General features: G+C 34.0%; 1 protein-coding gene across 8 annotated transcripts in view; it reads left to right on the top strand.

Moving 5' to 3' along the window:
• LOC141554703 (ankyrin repeat and SOCS box protein 3-like) overlaps positions 1-22,185 on the top strand; it is a 437,022-nt gene that overhangs the window by 370,628 nt on the left and 44,209 nt on the right. For all 8 annotated transcript variants that reach the window (XM_074286926.1, XM_074286925.1, XM_074286928.1 and 5 more), the window contains one exon: positions 14,325-14,483. In XM_074286926.1, the coding sequence (XP_074143027.1) occupies positions 14,325-14,483 (159 nt within the window). The remainder of the gene's footprint in view (positions 1-14,324; positions 14,484-22,185) is intronic.

Genomic DNA, 22,185 nt, shown 5'->3' with positions numbered 1-22,185 from the left:
AAGATGTGGAGAATAGTCTCACTGTGCTCTTTGTGGATTTTTCAAAAGGACTTGATTCAGTAGAGCAGAGTACTTCTTTTAAAAGCTGTCTTCCGATAGGATGTATCTCATCCTTCAGTATATCATTTGATATTTTTTGAAAGATATAACAACTTAGATAATTTTGATTAATAACTGTGATAACAAACATCAAGAGAGTCATAAAATAGGAAGATTTAATCTTGATAAAAGTGCTCACTACTGTAACAAAGATTTAGGAAATGAATCCAAGTTGAAGAAATAGTTATTTCTTGTCCTCCAAATGCTTATGATGTTTTGCCGTTCAAATCAAGGGTGGAACATTGCAAGAGCCTCTTAAAAGACAGACATTCATAACTATCTTCTTTTTCAAATAGATAAGTCAATGAAGAAAGTCTGTGGCTCAAATTTTGATATATGATTGGATAGAGAACCTGTAGCATTTGACTATCAGTATATTTCTTTGGGACAGATAGTACAAATGAATATGAAATTGCTTAGAAATGAACAGGAGATAAACAATTTGTTTTGCCTTACAGAAATTTTTTTAAAATATCAAGCTTATATATCAATCAATTATGGCTAATTAATTCCAATACCATTTAAATTGTTTGCAAAAATAAAAAAAAGAAGGTACTCTTCCAATTTCTTTCTATGATACAAATATAGTCTTAATAACTAAGTCAGGGAGAGACAAAACAGAAAGAAAATTACAAATTAACAATAAACATTGCAAAAATTTTAAATTACATATTAGCAGGTAGATAAAAACAACACATTACTCGGTAAGATTGATTAAAAAGATTTTATATTGTGACCAGATTGAGTTTCTATCAGGTTCAACATAAGGAAGACTAACATTTTAATAATTTTGTATATATATGTGTGTGTCTGTAATAATAATAATTGATTATGTCACTAGATATAAAAAAACCAACTCTAAAGACTCTAGTTATCATAGGAATAAAAAAATCTCTCACCTTTCTATAAATAAAGGTTATCTTTTTAATACTAAGTAGTTTTCTATTGATAAGGTTTGTGATTGTAAGAAAAAGAACACTATTGGAAGAAATATGAGTATTGCATAGAGGGCAAGGGAGAGATGCCTGATAAGTGTTAACAAGTTTCACCATATGATCAGGAAAGAATTTTGAAGAAGAAGAGTAAATTAAATATTAGTGTAGTGTATGTTAAAAATAAGTAGACTGGTCACATGGCAAGAATGAAGGATGATAGATGGAGAGCCTGAGTTCTATGCTGGTACCTTTACAATGCTAAGAGCATTTGAAATGTTTTATCACTGTCAGACAATGGTAAACTTACTGGAAGACAAGGACAGGGGTCACATAGGATGTGTAGAAATGAATAGCATGTAATATACATCTTTGGAGAGGACATGGAAATCAGTAAGATTTCCACTGGGTATTTTTTCATTCATAAATACAGAATAAGTAAAGATTCTTTTACTTTTTTATGTTGTTTGTGTCCTCTCTGCCCAATGCTGTGGCTTGATCATCCTGTTCTGTCTTACTTTTCTATTTCCTTTTTCTTCTTCCACTTCTCTGTTTTATCTTCCTTCTCCCCCCCAAAAATAGCATTTGGTAATTAGGAGAAAAAAAGCCTTACTAAAATTTTTTTTTCCTGTTTTGGGTTAGGAGAAAACTAATTTTTTTTTAAATAAAGCTTTTTATTGTCAAAACTTATATTCGGATAATTTGACAACATTGACCCTTGTGTTTCAGATTTTCTCCTCCTTCCCCCCTTCCTCTCCTAGATGGCAGGAAATCCAGTATATGTTAAACATGTTAAAATATATGTTAAATCCAATATGTATAAACACATTTATACAGTTCTCTTGCTGCACAAGAAAAAATCAGATCAAAAAAGAAAGAGTGAGAATGTTATGTTGTGATCAATATTTAGTTCCCACAGCCCTCTCTCTAGGTGAAGATGGCTCTTTTCATCACAAGATCATCGGAACTGGCATTAATCATATCATTGTTGAAAAGAGTCATCACGTTCATTGATGTTGCTGTGAACAATGATCTCCTGGTTCTGCTCATTTCACTTAGCATCAGTTCATGTAAATCTTTCCAGGCCTTTCTAAAATCATCCTCCTGATCATTTCTTATAGAACAATAATGTTCCATAATGTTCATATACCATAACTTATTTAGCCATTCTCCAACTGATGGGCATCCACTCACTTTCTAGTTTCTTGCCACTACAAAAAGGATTGCCTCAAATATTTTTGCATATGTGGGTCCCTTTCCTTTCTTTAAAATCTCTTTGGGATATAGGCCTAATAGAAACACTGCTGCTATGCAGGGGTATGCAGAGTTTGAAAACTTTGAGCATAGTTCCAAACTGCTCTTCAGAATGGTTGATTTAGAGCACCTTTTCATATGATTAGAAATAGTTTTAATTTCTTCATCTGAAAATTGTCTCTTCATAGCCTTTGACCATTTATCAATTGGAGAATGGCTTGAATTCTTATAAATTTGAGTCCATTCTCTATATATTTTAGAAATGAGGCCTTTATCAGAACGCTTAAATGTAAAAATGATTTCCCAATTTATTGCTTCCCTTTTGATTTTAGCTGCATAAGTTTTGTTTGTACAAAAACTTTTTAACTTAACATATAAAATCAAAAGTATCTATTTGGTGTTCAATTATGAGTTCCATTTCTTCTTTGGACACAAATTTCTTCCTTCTCCACAAATCTGACAGATAAACTATTTAAAAAAAATATATATGTACATATATATATATATATATATATGTCCTATGTTCTTCTAATTTGCTTATAATAACACTCTTTATGTCTAAATCATAAACTCATTTAGATCTTATATGGGTATATGGTGTTAGGTGTGGGTCAAGCCCTAATTCTTCAATACTAGTTTCCAGTTTTCCCAGCAGTTTTTGTCAAAAATAGTGAGTTCTTATCCCAAAAGCTGCGGTCTTTGGGTTTGCCAACACTAGATTGCTATAGTTATTGACTATTTTGTCCTGTGATCCTAACCTATTCCAATGATTGACTATTCTATTTTTTAGCTAGTACCAAATGCTTTTGATGACTGATGCTTTATAATAAAGTTTTAGGTCTAGCACAGCAAGGCCATCTTCATTAGCAATTTTTCCCCCCATTAATTCCCTTAGAATTCTTGATCTTTTGTTCTTCCATATAACCTTTGTTACTATTTTTCTAGATTTGTAAAAAAAATTCTTGGGAGTTTGATTGGTATGGCACTAAATAGATCAACTTAAATAGTATTGTCATTTTTATTATATTCTCTGGGCCTATCCATGAGCACTTGATATTTTCCCAACTGATTAGGTCTGATTTTATTTGTGTGGAAAGTGTTTTATATTTGTGTTCCTCACTTTCCCTTGGCAGATGGATTCCCAAATATTTTTACTATTGACAGTTATTTTGAATGGAATTTCTTTTTGTATTTCTTGCTTTGTTGGTAATACATAAAAAGGCTGATGATTTATGTGGATTTATTTGTATCCTGCAATTTTGCTAAAGTTGTGAATTGTTTTTTAGTAGTTTTTTTAGTTGATTCTCTAGGGTCCTCTAAGTATACTATCATATCATCTGCAAAAAGTAATAATTTGGTTTCCTCATGACCTACTGTAATCCCTTTAATCTGTTTTTCTTCTCGTATTGCCAAAGCTAACATTTCTAACATAATATTGAATAGTAATTGAATAATGGTAGTGGGCAACCTTGTTTTACTCCTGATATTATTGGGAATGGTTCTAGTTTGTCCCCATTACATATGATTCTTGCTGATGATTTTAAATAGATGCTACTGATGCTATTTTAATAAAAAGTTCATTTCTTCCTATACTCTAGTATTCTTTTTTTTAAATAGGAATAGATGTTTGATTTTATCAAATGCTTTTTATGCATTTATTGAGATTATATGATTTTTGTTAGTTTGGTTACTAATATAGTTGATTATGCTAATACGTTTTCTGTAGAGGGATGAAACTCTGAAAAGGTATACTTAAAACTACAGAGCACTTAAGGCTAATTGCTCTTTTAGCTATGAGACAATGATTCTATTAGCATATATTTGGATAAATGGCTCTTCTCACTTTTGGGTGCTTGCTGAATGTTTGGTGTTAAGATAATCTTAGTCAAGGATTGGAGGGTGGGGTGAGAGGCCAGAGTCACTTTGCAGCAGGAAGAGGAGGAGAGAAATGGGTGACTTTGGACTCGAGAATTGAGGATACATCTTTGGTGAGCCTTGTGGAAGTTGTCTCCTTCACATCTCCCCCTAAAGAACAAGGACTTTTACTTATCCTGACTCGGGCTGATCCTTAGCCTCCAGGGAGCTAGCCCAGACTTTTTTTTTTTTTGGCACCCAACATGGACCAAGGACCCTAATTTCACTGAAGAAGTTCTAGGGACCAGGATATAGGATGAGTATTTGAATAGACAAACAGGGAACTTACTTTGTTAAGGGCTAAACTAGTAACTCTCATCTTCTAGCTGAAATGGGGCAAATATTAGGAAAAGATTCTTCCCCCCACCCCACCCCAAGGGAGATAAACAGAAAGTATACTCAGACTAATAAAAAGAGAGATTATAACTTGGGAGCAGATTGGTAGACTCTTGGATACATTAGAATGCATGTTCCTTTGGTTCTTCAAGGAAGAAGAAATAGAGGCAGATAATTGGAAACTAGTGGGAGATCAACTATGTGAATATTACAATGATAAAGTCCTGATTCAATGTCTAAGGAGACATTTTATATATATATATATATATATATATATATATATATGAAAAACATGATACAATTGGCTTAAAGAATCCTGCAAGTTCTAGAAAAAAGAAGAGTTTTAAGAACAGCCAGATGAGGAAGTGAGAGGAGAAAGAGGAAGAGAAGGGAGAGATCAATTGCAATATCGCCAGAGGGCATGAGGACTTAAGTGAACTTTTTTTTTTTTTTTTTTAATGTCAGCTTCTTCATTTTTTTTGATACTTTATTTTTTAAATTAATTTTATAATTATAACTTTTTTTGACAGTACATAATTTTTTACATTATCCCTTGCACTCACTTCTATTCCAAATTTTCCCCTCCTTCCCTCCACCCCCTCCCCTAGATGGCATGTAATCCCATACATGTTAAATGTGTTATAATATATATATACTAGATACAATATATGTGTGCAGAACCGAATTTCTTGTTGTACAGAAAGAATTGAATCCAGAAGGTAAAAATAACCTGGGAAGAAAAACAAAAATGCAAACAGTTTACACTCATTTCCCAGTGTTCCTTCTCTGGGTGTAGCTGATTCTGTCCATCGTTGATCAATTGGAACTGAATTAAATATTCACTTCCATCAGAATACATCCTCATACAATATTGTTGTTGAAGTGTATAATCTCCTGGTTCTGCTCATTTCACTCAGAATCAGTTCATGTAAGTTTCTTCAAGCCTCTCTGTATTTATCCTGCTGGTCATTTCTTACAGAATAGTAATAATCCATAACATTCATATACCATAATTTACCCAACCATTCTCCAATTGATGGGCATCCATTCATTTTACAGTTTCTAGCCACTACAAAAAGAGCTTCCACAAACATTTTGGCACATACATGTGCCTTTCCCTTCTTTAGTATTTTTTCCGAATATAAGTTCAGTAGTAGCACTGCTGGATTAAAGGGTATGCACAGTTTGATAACTTTTTTGGCATAATTCCAGGTTGCTCTCCAGAATGGTTGGATTCTTTCACAACTCCGCCAACAATGTGTCAGCATGCCAATTTTCCCACAGCCTCTCCAACATTCATCATTATTTTCCTGTCATCTTAGCCAATCTGACAGGTGTGTAGTGGTATCTCAGAGTTATCTTAATTTGCATTTCTCTGATCAATAGTGATTTAGAACACTTTTTCATATGAGTGGAAATAGTTTAAATTTCATCATCTGAAAATTGTCTGTTCATATCTTTTGACCATTTATCAATTGGAGAATGGCTTGATTTCTCATAAATTAGAGTCAGTTCTCTATATATTTTGGAAATGAGGCCTTTATCAAGGCCTTTAACTGTAAAAATATTTTCCCAGTTTGTTACTTCCCTTCTAATCTTTTTTGCATTAGTTTTGTTTGTACAAAAGCTTTTTAATTTGATGTAATCAAAATTTCCTATTTTGTGATCAGTAATGATCTCTAGTTCTCCTTTAGTCACAAATTCCTTCCTCTTCCACAAGTCTGAGAGGTAAACTATCCTATGTTCCTCTAATTTATTTATGATCTCATTCTTTATGCCTAAATCATGGACCTATTTTGATCTTATCTTGGTATGTGTTGTTAAGTGTGGGTCTATGCCTAATTTCTGCCATACCAATTTCTGGTTTTCCCAGCAGTTTTTGTCAGATAATGAATTCTTATCCCAAAAGTTGGGATCTTTGGGTTTGTCAAACACTAGATTCCTATTTTTATTCACTATCTTGCCCTGTGAACCTAGCCTATTCCACTGATCAACTAGTCTGTTTCTTAGCCCATTCCAAATGGTTTTGGTGACTGTTGCTTTATAATATAGTTCTAGATCAGGTACAGCTAGACCACCTTCATTTAATTTTTTTTCATTACTTCCCTTGAAATTCTCGACCTTTTGTTGTTCCATATGAATTCTGTTGTTATTTTTTCTAGGTCATTAAAGTAGTTTCTTGGGAGTCTGATTGGTATAGCACTAAATAAATAAATTTTTGTGGCAAGTGTTTTGTAATTTTTCTCATATAATTCCTGACTATTCTTTGGTAGGTGGATTCCCAAATACTTTATACTCTCAACATTTGTTTGGAATGGAATTTCTCTTTGTATCTCTTGCTGTTGCATTTTGTTGGTGATATATAAAAATGCTGAGGATTTATGTGGATTTATTTTGTATCCTGCAACTTTGCTAAAATTCTGAATTATTTCTAATAGCTTTTTAGCAGAGACTATCATGTCATCTGCAAAGAGTGATAGTTTGATTTCCTCATTTCCTACTCTAATTCCTTGAATCTCTTTCTCTGCTCTTATTGCCGAAGCTAGTGTTTCTAGTACTATGTTGAATAATAATGGTGATAGTGGGCAACCTTGTTTCACTCCTGTTCTTACAGGGAAAGGTTCCAGTTTATCACCATTACATATGATGTTTACTGATGGTTTTAAATATATGCTCGTTATTATTTTAAGGAATAGTCCATTTATTCCTATACTCTAAAGCATTTTTAGTAGGAATGGATGTTGGATTTTATCAAATGCTTTTTCTGCATCTATTGAGATGATCATATGGTTTTTATTAATTTGATTATTAATATGGTCAATTATACTAATAGTTTTCCTAATATTAAACCAGCTCTGCATTCCTGGTATAAATCTTTCTTGATCATAGTGCATTATCCTGGGGATGATTTTCTAAAGTCTTTTTGCTAATATCTTATTTAAGATTTTAGCAGCAATATTCATTAAGGAGATTGGTCTGTAGTTTTCTTTCTCAGTTTTCAATCTACCTGGTTTAGGTATCAGTACCATGTCTGTGTCATAAAAGGAATTTGGTAGGACTCCTTCAAGCCCTATTTTTTCAAATAGTTTATATAGCATTGGAGTTAGTTTTTCTTTAAATGTTTGGTAGAATTCACATGTGGCCCTGGGGTTTTTTTCTTAGGGAGTTGGTTAATAGCTTGTTCTATTTCTTTTTCTGAGATGGGACTATTTAGACTACTTACTTCTTCCTTTGTTAATCTGGGCAAGTTATATTTTTGAAGATATTCTTCCATTTCATTTAAGTTATCGAATTTATTGGCATAAAGTTGAGCAAAGTAGCTCCTAACTATTGTTCTAATTTCCTCTTCATTAGTGGTGAGTTCTCCCTTTTCATTTTCAAGACTAACAATTTGCTTTTTCTCTTTCCTTTTTTTAATCAGGTTTATTTACTAAGGGCTTATCTATTTTGTTGGTTTTTTCATAGAACCAACTTTTAGTTTTATTAATTAATTCACTAGTTTTTTTACTTTCAATTTTATTAATCTCACCTTTTATTTTTAGAATTTCAAGTTTCGTGTTTGTCTGGGAGTTTTTAATTTGTTCCTTTTCTAACAATTTCTTAGTGGAGCAAGAGCAGCAGCAACATACATTTGACATATTGTAGGGCTGTTTTTCATTCCCTGTGGCAAAACTGTCCATTCATATCTTTTTTAAGGCTCAGCTAAGTTAACGGTGGGCACTGAAAAGGCAAATCTTTTCATATCCACCTTATCTAGAGGGATAGAATAGAAACAATCCTTAATGTCTATAACCCAAAGAGGCCATTCTTTTTGCAATTGAGTAGGAGATGGAAGTCCAGGCTGGAGAGTTGCCATAGTTTCCATCTGTTCATTAACTTTTCTTAAATCAGTCAACATCTCCATTTTGGAGATTTTTTTCTTAGAACAAATACAGGGGAATTCCAAGAACTTAGAGAAGGTTATAAGTGTCCTTGGTAAAGTTGCTCCTGTACTATAATAAGGCCTGAATTTTATTGCTAGCTAAGAGCCACTGTTCTATCCACACTGGTATATCAGTTTTACATTGAATAGGAACAGGTGAAAGTGATGGCAGGCCTTCAACAGCAGCCCTACCTAAAAAAAAAACCCAAAGTAGTCATTTGTAATCCAATTGTTGTAATATGTCTCTTCCAGCAGATAATCAGACTATTACATAATTGGCAATGGATTCTTGAAGAAAAGGTTTCAAAAATTCCTCTTAAAGGACCAACTATCTTTACAGATGCATCCAAATACAACATTTGTGCTATATATCTTGTGACTATAACTTGTAACTATATATATTGTAACTATAAAGAGAGTAATCAGAACTCCTTTTCTGTCCACTCAGCAGAATAAATTATATGCAATCATTCAGCTCTTACTTATTATCCAGGAGATATAAATATAATACCTGATTCGGCCTGTTCAGTAGATGTGGTACAAAGAAGTGACACAGCCCAAATAAAATTTGTAGCTTCTAATATAAATCAGCTCTTTAAGGAACTTCAAGAGCAAATAAGAAAGCATCAAGATAAGATTTATATCTTGTATATCCATTCTTATAGTGGATTTCCAGGTCCTATCTTTGATGGTAATTCAAAGGCAGATAGCCTTCTAACCATATTAGCCAATACTCCTTTATTTCAGGAAGCCCAAGAATCTCATTCTAAATATCATCAGGCTGCTCAAGCTGTAAGTTTGCAATTTGGGATAATAAAAGAGGATTCTAGGAGCATAGTAGAAACCTGTACAGCTTGCCTTCCTTTCCATGCTCCTACGCTCCCTCTAGGGAAGAACCCTCGTGGTTTGAGACTTAATGAAATTTGGCAAATGGATGTAACTCATTATAAATCTTTTGGTCGTCTGTCTTTTATTCATGTTGTAGTAGGCATCTTATCAGGATTTACTTTTATAATACCAACAGGAAAAGAACCAGCCCGAGTGGACACTGAATTCCTTATTCAAGCATTTGCAATTATGAGTGTAATAAATAAGCAATAAAAACAGATACAGACCTGCATATACTTCTAAATATTTTGCACACTTTTGTGCACAGTAGAAGATTTTACATACCACTGGCATACCTTTTAATCCTCAAGGACAGGCAATAGTAGGAGAAACAGAGACATTAAGACACTCCTCCAAAACAAAAGAAAGGGGGAGCCACAGGTAACCTTAGACAACTTCTAAATTTAGCTCTTTATACTTTTAACTTCTTGATTTTTGACAAAGATGCACTGCCTCTGGCAGACAGGTTTTATAATCCACTGGAAAGGTATCTAGTGCAAGCAGCTCTACTGTCTTTAGATAATTGCCAGGTGATGTGGAGAGATCACAAAATTGTGAATGGAAGGGACCAGATAGCCTAACTGCTTGGGAGAGAGGTTTTGCTTGTATCTCTATACATGGAGAAGGAATCATATGGATGTCAACAAGCTGTATTCACCTTTTCCATTGAAGAGAGACAGAGCAGAACCTTGAAACGAAGAAGACCCAAGAAACATCGGGTGGTTCCATCGCTGACTGTGCCCACTACTGCAAGAGCATGGCAGCTATGGCAATTGATTAATGGACATCAAAAATTGTTAATGAGACTGATGTAGGATTTTAAAACCCTCAGGAATCATTGGACTCCCTGAGACATGATAAGACTGTTGTAGGACTTGAAAACCTTGAGGAATCATTGGATTCTCTGACACATGATGAGACTGTTGCAATACTTAAAAGTCTGCAGGAATCATTGGATTCCTTAACACATAAAAAGACTGTTGCAGGACTTCAAAATTTTGCAGGGATCATTAGATTCCCTGACATGTGAAGCAATGGACAATAGATTGATTTTGGACTATCTCTTGGTTGCTGAAGGAGGTATATGTGTGATTGTTATTTACATACCTTCCTTCTAGGACTTCTGGAAACCTTTTACAAGACCATGTTGATTTATATTGTTTGTCATATTACTACTTGCATGTACAATTCATGTTTGTTACACCACATTGAGTCTGCGCTGGCTGTGGGGAGAGTCATCACTGCTATCCTGTGCTTTATTGCTATGTGTTTGTGTAATACCTCCCATGCTGATGGGTTTGTGCATCCCTTTTTCTAAGAAGACCCTTCAACCCAGAAACCTGCTAATAATATCTGGTTTGACTCCCCACTATCCTTTGATGTTTTTCATTTCTCTTCCTGAAAAGTCAGGGAGAGTGTGGTCATCTGGTTTTTGGTTTTTTCACTCCCTTTCCTGAGAAGTCCGGGAGGGCATGACCACGTGTGTTCTAAAACAAAAGAAAGGGGGATATGTAGAGGACTGAAAGTCTGAAAAGAAGTGCTTAAATCAGACAACCAAGCACTTAAAGCTAATTATCTATTAGATATGAGACAATGACTCTCTTAGCATATGTTTGGATAAATGGCTTTTCTCACAGTTGGTGCTGGCTTAATGTTTGGTGTTAAGGTTATGTTAGGTAAGGATTAGAGGAAAATTGTAGAGTCCAGGCTAGTTCCTTGGGGGGCCTTGGGATCAACCAGAGTCAAGATAAAGTCCTTGGTCTTTAGGGAGAGGAGTGAAGAGAACAGACAAACTGCCAAGAGGCTTGCCAATGATGTATCCTGGATTCTCCAGTCCAAAGTCACCAACTTCTCTCCTCCTCTTCTTGCTGCAAAGTGACTCCGGCCTCTCTCACCCCACCCTCTATTTTCTTATTTATTTTGTGGTCCCATTTATCTAGTTCTGAGAGAGCAAGGTTCAGATCCCCTATTAGTATAGTTCTGTTGTCCATTTCTTCTTACATCTCTCAACTTCTCCTATAGGAATTTGATTGCTATACCAATTAGTGCATATATGTTTAGTATTGATAATGCTTCATTATCTATGGTACCTTTTGATAAAATAAAGTTTCCTTCCTTGTCTCTTTTAATTACATCAATTTTTGCTTTTACTTGATCTGAGATCAGGATTGCTACCTCTTTTTTTTTTTTTTTAAACTTCACCTGAAGCATAATAAAGATTCTCTTCTAGCCCTTTACCTTCACTCTGTATATATCATTATGCTTTAAATGTGTTTCTTTTAACAACATATTGTAGTATTCATGCTTTTAATCCAGTCTGCTATCTGCTTTTGTTTTATGGGACGGTTCATCCCATTCACATTCACAGTTAAAATAATTCTGTAATTCCTGCCTTCTTATTTACCCTAAGTTATGCTTTTCTTTTTCTTTTCCTCCTTCCCTCCTCCCCATTACTTTGCTTTTGATGACCATCTCTCTCAAAGAGTCTTCCCCCTTTTTATACCTTTCCCCTAATATTTGTTTTCCCTTCTGTTAATATTTCCTCCCCCCCCCCCATTTTCCCTCCCTCTCACTTCCCTATAAGGTGAGACAAGTTTCTCTGTGAAACTAAATATATCTGATAGTCTCTCTTTGAGCCAAATCTGATGAGAGTAAGATTCATACAATTCTCATTCCCCTCTTCTTTCCCTCAATTATAATAGGTCTTCTTTGTCTTTTTGTGAGATGTAATTTCCCCTACTTTACCTCATTTTTCCTCTTTTTTCCAGTACGATCCCCTTTTCACTTCGTTACTTTTTCATATTATCATAAAAAAATAAAATTATACCCATACTCTCTAAGTATATTCATAACAGAAATATAGTTCCCAAGAGTTTCTTTTTTACCTTTTTATGTTTATCTTGAGTTCTTTGTTTGGAGATCATATTTTTTGTTTAGTTCTGGTCTTTTCATTAGAAATAAGTGAAATTCATCTATATTATTGAATGTCCATTTTCTTCCTTGAAAGATATGGGAGAGTTCATCCCATTCACATTCACAGTTAAAATAATTCTGTATTTCCTGCCTTCTTATTTACCCTAAGTTATGCTTTTCTTTTTCTTTTCCCCCCCTTCCCTCCTCCCCATTACTTTGCTTTTGATGACCATCTCTCTCAAAGAGTCCTCTCCCTTTAGTTCATTTTAGTTCAATAGCTTATTCTTGGCTATAATGCAAGTTCTTTTGCCTTTTGGAATATCAGATGCCAGGCCTTTTATTCCTTTAAAGTGAAAACTGCTAGGTCCTGGGTATTTGTAATTGTAGCTCCTCAGTATTACATCATTTCTTTCTGACTGTTTGCAATATCTTTTCCTTGGTGACAGTTCTGAAATTTAGCCATGGTATTCCTTAGGGATATAGTTTTGGGGTCTCTTTCAGGAGGTGATCTGTGAATTCTTTCAATGGCTATTTTATCTTCTGATTCTAAGATATCGGGGCAGTTTTTCTTTATGATTTCCTGTAAGTGTCTTAAGTTCTTTTTTTCTTAAGAAGTCCAATAATCCTTAGATTGTCTCTCGCTGGATCTATTTTCCTGTCAGTTCTTTTTCCTAGGAGGTATTTCATATTTTCTTGTATTTTTTCATTTTTGTGTGTGTTTGTTTGACTGATTCTTGAAGTCTTATTGAATCATTTACTTCCATTTGTCCAATTTTTAGTGTATTATTTTCTTCAGTTCCTTTTTTTAGCTCCTTTTGTAATGGCCAATTGAATTGTTTTGTTCACTGGATTTTTTTTTTTTTCCATTTTACAAATTTTGTTTTTCAGTGAATTGGTGTCTTTTTCATATATATTTTGTAGGGCATTATATGCTTTTTCCATTCCTTCTTGCAATGATCTCAATTTCCTTTCCCCATTTTTCTTCTGTCTTTGAAGATCCTTTATGGAATCCTTAAGATTCCATGAAAGCCTTGTAAAATAGGGACCAGCTCATATCTCTCTTTGGGCCTTCATTTGGAGTTACTTTGCCTTTAGGAACCTCAGGATTTGAGGTCTTTTCTTCTCTTTTCCATAAAAGCTGCTTTTGGCGAGAGTTCTTTTTGGTCTTTTGCTCATTTTTTTAAGGTCTGCTCAATGCAAGGGAGCGACAGCTGCTTTAATTTGCTCTGGGGGCAGTTCTGCTGATTGAATTCCAGTACTGTGTAATTGTGGCTAGTTCCTGTGTTCTGCTGGGGCTCAGTGGTTTACAATTTGCCTTTTATAGCAAATCTGCCAAACCACATGCTTGCCACCAGGACAGAGTGGCCTAAGAGGCTCACAGAAGATTCCCAGGTGTGTGGAAGCTGCAACACTCTGACTCCCAGCCCCACCTCCTTGCCCTGTCTCCCTGTGTTGCTCTGGGCTTGGCAGACTGTCCCCCTGCCCATTTGAAATAGACCTATTCTGAAGTTCTTCCAAGGTATCTTCTTCTGGGAATGTGTTGTACTCCAAATATTTGTGGATTCTTTGACTCCCCCAGTTTAGAGGCTTAATCTGCTGTTGATTTGAGAGAAGGCCAACAGAAGGTGTGTCTGCTCTCTACCATCTTGGCTCCCAAAGGTAACTAATTCTGAGAGAAATGAAAGGCAATAAGATAATAACAATGAAGAGGATAAGCAAAATTATAGACTTTCTATAATGGTGGCTTATTTTTATTTATTTTTTGAAGAAGAGTCAACTAAACATATTCTATAGCCAGAGAAAGAAAAAAATTCTATTCTAGGTTTTAGGTGTAGAGATCCCTAGTTCTATGGTTTCCACAATTATTGACTATCTATTTCATGATCTAGAGTTCTAACTTGTGACCTTTCAAGACTTCCTTGACTCTACCTGTGATGATGTCTGTTTTTCACTTAATCAAAACTTTCTTTGAATGTCCCTTAGTCCAACTGAAAACAAATTTTGCTTTGTAAAATTACGGTAACTAGATTTGATATTTTGCTTATTGTAATGATTTTTCTTTCTAGATCCATCTGAAAGATACATTAAAATGAAGACCTTTGAAGGTGTTTGTGCATTACATCTTTCAGCAAGTAGAGGATTTTTGATAATAACCAAAATCCTTTTAGAAGCTGGAGCAGATGCTAATGAAACTACTTTAGAAGAAACCACTCCACTATTTTTAGGTATGTAACCTAACAGAAGTGTGGAAAAAAGAAATATCTTTTTAGCTTGATCTAAGCTTAATTGCTTCTATGATGTCACGTTCTGCTTATAGGCTGCTTTACTGACAAATGTTTTGATAGCTAATTTTCGTTATGATACTATTAATATTTTCTAATTCTTGTTTGAAAATAGCTGCTTTAAATGCCATCTTTAAAGTGTTTCAAATTGGAATGCCTAGTGTGAGTTATAGACACAATCATTTTTTCTTCTAGCATAGTTTAGTGAAACTAAAGTGCTTAATAAATTATTACTCATTCATTCATTGGTTTAGATTTAACTTTATATTGAAGTCTGTGATCATTTCATGAACTAAACCTTGGAGAGTTTTGAAGATAGACAAACTTAATATCTTTAGCATATATTAATGAAGTTGTGGTTTAACATTGTTAATGTTAATGTGATTTAACATGGTTACCCTTACTACTGAAATGTGTACAGTTGTCTTATCTGTGCAGTGCAATATTCTGGTTCCTAAACATTTGGAAAATATTTTCTATTAATGGTGAAATGTACATGTAGAGGCCAGAATGACTTAGTATTTGAAGTGATTCTAAATTTTTTACACTTATGAAAGGAATCAGTGCCATAAACATTTCCAAATGCAGATGATTCTAAGTTTTTACTTATTGTGATATAGTTTCATTGGCTGCAATGTTTTGTGTTGGTTAGTAAAAATAATAATAATTTGTATCTTTTGAACATATTCTACATGCTGACCAGAGAGAGGCAGTACTCTATATCCACAGTTCACAGTACCAAAAAACATAGGTCTTGGTGTCAGAAGACCTGAAATTAAATTTTAATTTCACTGTTTACTAGCTGTGTGGCCTTGGGCAAGCTATATAACTTTATCTTTATATTATTTACTTTACAGGGTTTACCCTTCACAGGGTAGTGAGGAAAGAATTTTCTAAAACTTAAGCTCTTTATAATTATGAGTGGTACTTGAGGGGTGCAGACTAAATATTTTGTTTATCTAGTGATGTATTTCTTTAATAGTTTGAGAATCCATGATTTCATAGATGTGGGTCTTCCCTCTCCTGCAGAGATCACAATTCTTTAATGCCTTAATAGACAGTTTCTTTGTGATAACTTGTGGTTGAAAAATTAGTTGCCTTGGAGTAACACTTGTGATGAATCTTCTGAACTAAACTAAGCTAGTTCTCTGTCAGGACTGTTTTAAAAACTTTTCCAGTTTAGTTGGGCTGGAGATTATGCTTTGCTGACAGCCTTTGGGAGCTCAAGACCTTTGAGGATGCCATGATAAGGCATCAAAGGACTTCAGTACTGAAGTGGAGGATTATTATTATACTAGATGGATTATCAAGACGTGGTTATAATGTGTAGATTAGCGGTACCTTGGCTCTGGGTATACTTTTGACTTTTAGCTTTGCAAGATGTTGAATGAAGGACTAAGGTAAAAGTTAAAAGACCCAGATTCTTCTTCTTGTGCTTCCACAGAGGCAGTGTGACAATTTTTAGCAATTCATTTAGCTTCTTTTGTATCTATTTTGATATATGTAATGGGGGATAATCTTTCCCTCTTCCATCATGTGGTTAAGTCTAAGGAAATAGATGATGTGTAAAAATTCTTTGCAAACAAAGATGTCCTGAAGTGTACTAGTACGCTTTGTTTTATTAAAGAAAAAAAAATATTTAAGGAATTGATTCTCACCCTTAAGTTAGATGCAAAACAACATTGATAAATAGGTGATGCACACTGAACCCTTTGTGATTTCATGGAAAAATTCCATGGGAACTGCTAACTTTACAACTTTGTTTTTTGATGAATTATTCTGTTCACTTTTTGTTTATTCTTAATCTTCTTAAATTTGTAAGGTATGACTTTCAGTTTTAAGAGTAGCAGTTTTTATTTAGAGTATTTTGCAAATAGGTATGCATAGTTTACTTTTTTCAATATTTAATAAATATAAATTGGTCAGTCATATTTTACCCCACAAAGGTATAGCTTTGAATGTAGCCTTTAAATAACCTTAGAAAATCCAAAATAGCTTTGTTCCTTCTTCTACTTAGCTATTATAATTATAATATTTCCACAATTGGTTTTCTGTGGAACAATAGTAAATCACTGAAAATATTTCAAATAGCTAAGTTTATATTTAACACTTTTATTTTATTGTTCAATTAACTCTGAACATTTTTTCATATTGAAATATTAATTTCTCTCATTTTAGGTACTACTAACCAAATTCAATGAAACCTTATAATAATAATGATGATGATGATGACGACAACTATAATAATCTCATTTTGCTTTAAGATTTGCAAATTGCTTTATGTAGATGATTTAGTTTAACATTTGTTAACAACCTTTTGAGATAGGTATTATGTATATTTTACAGATTAGGAAACTGAAGTGCTGCATTGAAATGATTTATACTTGGACACATAGTGAAAGAAGTAGGATTTAAACTTGAGGGTTTTTTTGACTTTTAAGTTCAACCATTGCTTTTTCCAGTACATATCGCATTTCTTTCTTTTCAGTATTTTTCTGTTTTTCTGCCATATGTACCAGTATTTTTATAATACATTGTTTTTACCACCAATTAAATAGTCAGTACATCTTGACTTTAATATCAGAATCTTAAATGTGCTGGATGAGGAAATGTCAATGAAGAAAACAAAATGTGAAGAGTCACTGAACTAGAATAAATATAAAAAAAGTAGATCGATTCAGGTTTCACAATTTTTAGGACATTTCAGGATTAACTAAAAGAAGGGACCCTAAATTAAGCATAGAAAACAGTCTTTTATCATTACTTAACAAAGGAGTCAGAAAATATTCATAAATACTTTTACATATGTATATATGCATATATATATATATATATATATATATATATATATATATACACACACACACACACACACACACACATACACACACATGCCTGGTTTCTCATCTCTTCAAAATTTTAAAAAGTCTATATACGTCATTGAAAGCATCCTTAATGAAAATGTAAGAAAGGAGATATACAGGCTTTTTCAAACATTATATAGGAGATCACAGATCTTTACAGTTGAAAAAAATATTTGGGGACTATAAGGAAGTATTTGATTGTCTACAGCCAAATGTAATGTAAGAGCTCTGTTCCAGTAATGGATCCTCCCATACTTATGTCAAATTTATATAGATTATGTTTTAAGATTCCTTGAAATATGTAACAACATTAATAATTTGGTTGAAATGATCTAACCTTCTGATAGCATAAAGAATGGTACAAAATGGGAAGATATTTGGTTACTAAACATCTGTTATAGAGAATATTAAATTCATAATTCAGATGAAAGAAGGAATCTTTATAGGAAATGAGATCCTCCAGATTTTCTGGTTTGCTAGTGAAGCAATTGCTGATTGTATTAAGCCATGAAATATTACATATCTTCCTAAATGAGGTCCATAATTGCTCAAAAGAGTTTAATTTAACTATATAGAAAAAAATTAAGACTATCGTTCAAATTATGCTATTATAATTAGGTTGACTACCTGTAAAACTGATTCATTAACACATACATTAGATAGACACAGAAAATTGCTAGGCCTAGTGAACTAGGCCTAGAATTAAATTGGAGAAGAAGTGGTTAAATTTTTGGGAAAATTGTGCAGTGCTTTTAATGATTCCAAATAAAATGAAACAATCCCAAATGAAATAAATATCTTTTTAATAATAATCATTTTTCTTGTGATTTAGATGTTGTGAGTGGCATAATTGACAGTCTATATCTCTTGGTATTTACACAGTCAAAAGAGATAGAAGAAAACTCTAGCATCTTAGGTGAACCCTGTTTGGAGAATTTATGGGAAAGTGTGCACAAGAGTTATCTAAGATTGGCAAATATGGATGACTTGTGATTTGAATTGCTGGGGGAAGTGCCTACATTGATAACGCACACAGGTTTATTGAAATATTGAGGAAATGGTCACCTAATTAGATTATTACATGGCTGGAAAGGGCCTCTGGTACAGGAGTCAGAAAATCTAGTTTCTAAGACTAATTAACATTAACTAGCTGTGTCCTGAATGAAGGACTCTGGGATTCAAACTTTAGTTTTTTCTGACTCTTAAGTTCAGCCATTCCTCCTTACACTATCTCCTTTCTCTGTGGTGTTCTGCTTTTCTGGAATATTGAGTCTTAATATTTTTATAATAAATTATTGTTTTACTACCAATTTAAAATAATTCATCTTTACTAATATCAGGGTCAATTAGGTGAAGTGAGGCAAATACCCTTCTGAGTGTTCATCTTTATATCACCTCTTTCTTGGGTTTTATGACAACTCTTCAAGGACAGTTCTTAGCTAGTAAGAAGACAGTTTTTAGCTGTTCCTACATTTATCATTAGGAATATGTGTGACATATAGGGATAGCTACTAGACTTGTAATTTTACCTATATAGGGAATTGAAAAAAATAAGGAAACTCTTTATCCTTCCCCTGATCTAGCTAGCCTACTGTTTATGTACTCTGTTCTAGTTTTGGACTTTCCAGGGAGTATTAATTTTCTGAGATTCAGCACTGGTCTTCCTTTTCTCTGGGACTTCTGAGGGAACCAGTATTCGGCTTGCCCTCAGGCTTTGTTCCTGCGTCATCCTGATCCAAGCCTCTTGGCTTCTTTGTCTTTCCAGGGTGACCTGAGTAAACCCCAAATCCAGACCTTTGGCTTCTGTCTTCACCCCAGGCCTTCTTCAGTACTCTAGAGGCTGTTTCCAGACCAGATCCACATTGAACTGTCAAGTCCTGCTTCTGTCTGGACTCTTCCAGGGTGGTACTTTGCCTTCTGTCTTTTGTGAGTTGGGCCTTCTGAGTCTCATAGGTCTGAACATTATCATCTGTCATAAGGTTGGCCATCAAGGGAGGGTGCACAGCAGTCTAATTATCTCCTTCTCCTTCCCTCATTGGATTTTTTTACAGTTTCTGATAATTAGCCTAAACTCATTCTTTCGTGGTTTGCATTCTCCCACCTTGTCATACTCTCCCCTTATCAGTGAAACCAAAAGCCCTGGCTGATATAAAATTCTGTTCCCCATCTCCTTTTTATTTTTCCTCCTATCAGTACTTTTATTATTTATTGTTAAATAATAGCATTTTATTTTCAAAATATCTGTAAAGATAGTTTTTAACATTCACCCTTGCAAAACCTTGTATTTCTCCTTCCCTTCCTAGATGGCAAGAAATCCAATATATGTTAAACATGTGGAATCTTCTATACATATTTCCACAGTTATCATGCTGCACAAGAAAAATCAGATCAAAAAGGGAAAAAAATGAGAGAAAAAAAAGCAAGCACACAATAAAAAAGGTGAAATTACTATTTTGTGATTCACACTCAGTCCCCATAAGTACTCTCTCTGGATGTAGATGTCTCTCTCCATCACAAGTCTATTGGAACAGGCTGAATCATCTCATTGTTGAAAACAATCTCATCCATCAGAATTGATCATCACATAATCTTGGTGTTGCTGTGTAGTGTTCTCCTAGTTCTACTCATTTCATTTAGCATCAGTTTGTGTAAGTCTCTCCAGGCCTTTCTGAATCATCCTGCTGTTTGGTTTTTTATAGAACAATAATATCCCATAACATTCATATACCATGACTTATTCATCCATTCTCTAACTCATGGTTATCACTCAAGTTTCCAGTTCCTTGCAACTAAAAAAAAGGGCTGCCACAAACATTTTTGTCAGGTGGGTCTTTTTCATTCCCTGTCTCCTACTGCCCACTCCCTTACTCTCCCATTCTTTCTTGCTGGATGCTCCCAGCATTTTTTTCTTCTCCCAATTTTCTATTCACTTCTTCCACTGTGTTCTCTGCAAAACCTACTCCACAGTTAAGAAACCTGCTTTTTCTTTTCCTTTCTTACTCCTCCCAGCTAATAGCACTTACTGAAATATGACCCTCTCCTGATGATATGGCATTCCTGGTTATCCTTTTTAGTACTGATTGGATGATGCCAGTCTTTGATTGGGGAATTGGAATTTGCTTTCTCCCTTGCCACTTTCATATTCGGCTACCATATTCAGTAAAACTTTTCTTCCTTGGAGGTTTATTAATTTCGTATTTATCAGCCAAAAGATTCTTGTGGTTATGATCTATTGACTCCAAAACATTCTCCTTCCTTTTTTAATGAGATCAGGGCTTGACTCACAATCTTTTTCTCTTTACCCAATTTCTGTTTTCATATTGAGAGTCTTCAATATACATTTTGATACTTATCCAAACACCATAACTTACTATTTATTTGATCTAATTATTTCCCATAACTTATTCTCCCACCCCATCTCACCTGTTATCATGCTTTTGATCTTGCCATTATTTTCAAGTGTACCACTTGTGTTTTAATGACTTTTGAAATATCTCTTACCTGGTCATAATCTATATTTCTTATCATGACCAAATTGATTATATATAATCTTTACTAATCACTTAATTTAGCTGTAACAATCAGATTATACCTATTAATGGCCTATTTCTTTTTGCTATAGATTGAATTCTTGACTTTTCTCATATAGGAGTAATATTTAGATCTGAGGATTTGTAGAATTTTCTTTAGGCTAAGAGCAAGAAAACTCCCCAAAATAATAGATTTTAGCCTTTTTTCCCCCTGATCCTTTACATAGACATCTGCAGATCAATGAGATTATCCCTGCTCTGTAGAGGCCTGTTTTTACAAAATATTGAATTTAATAGTTGCAGGGAATGATTGAAGTTTTAAAACATTTTTTTGTTGTGTTCAGTTGTTTCAGTCATGTCTGACTCTTCATGATCCCATTTGGAGTTTTCTTGGTAGAGATATTGAAGTGGAGTCCTTCTCCAGTTTACAGATTAAGATCAATAAGCAAATAGGGTTATCATTTGCCTAGCATCATATAGCTAGTCGTGTATGAGGCCATATTTGAACTCAGTTCCTCCTGACTTCTCATTGTGTTGCATGTGAGCAGCAAGAAGAGACCGAGATCTTTGCTATATTCTTGATTGTAATTTTTATTAGTCAGCATAATTTTTTTTCATGAAAGCATCTCTTAAATTATAATCTAAGTCAGTGTGAAGACATGGTTCGTCTTAACAAATCCTAAATCTCATATTTTCAGTGAGAGCCTAGTTCCATGGCTGAGTACTGTGTTCTCCATTTTAATTCATCATAAAAAATTTTAAGTGAACTTATTTTTATTTTATCATTCATGGAAAAGCCATTATAGAAACATTCTGATCAAAACTATGATTTGATCAGCTTAGGTCTATTTCTACAGTGGCAGGAATGGCAAGATAGATGCTTCTGATTCACTGCAAAATGTCCTATCATATAAAACAATTGACTAACCAGTTCAACCAAATATTGTGATAGGAAGAATATTTTAAGAGTTTTGCTGTTCCTAATCGGTGAGGTCCATTTGAGGAAATAGCCATGCTAGCTAATCTCTCCTCAAAACCCAACTCCTCTCGTTCTGCCTTAGTGGGTTTCTTAAGACTGAGTTAATTCTTTCCTTCTGCCCTCATTTCTCAATTTTCTTTTATTTGTTGTCTTCCTCTTCTAATAGGTAAGGTCATTGAGGGCAGGGACTGCTTTTTTGCTTAAATTTGTATTCCCAGCAGTTAGCATAGGGTCTAACACCTAGGGAGCCCTTAATAAATTCTTTAGCTTAT

The sequence above is a fragment of the Sminthopsis crassicaudata genome, chromosome 2 (assembly GCF_048593235.1).
Source record: "Sminthopsis crassicaudata isolate SCR6 chromosome 2, ASM4859323v1, whole genome shotgun sequence".
Classification (NCBI taxonomy): Eukaryota; Metazoa; Chordata; class Mammalia; order Dasyuromorphia; family Dasyuridae; genus Sminthopsis; species Sminthopsis crassicaudata.
Note: the sequence above shows the minus strand (reverse complement) of the source record. Positions and strands in the feature narration are given on the sequence as shown.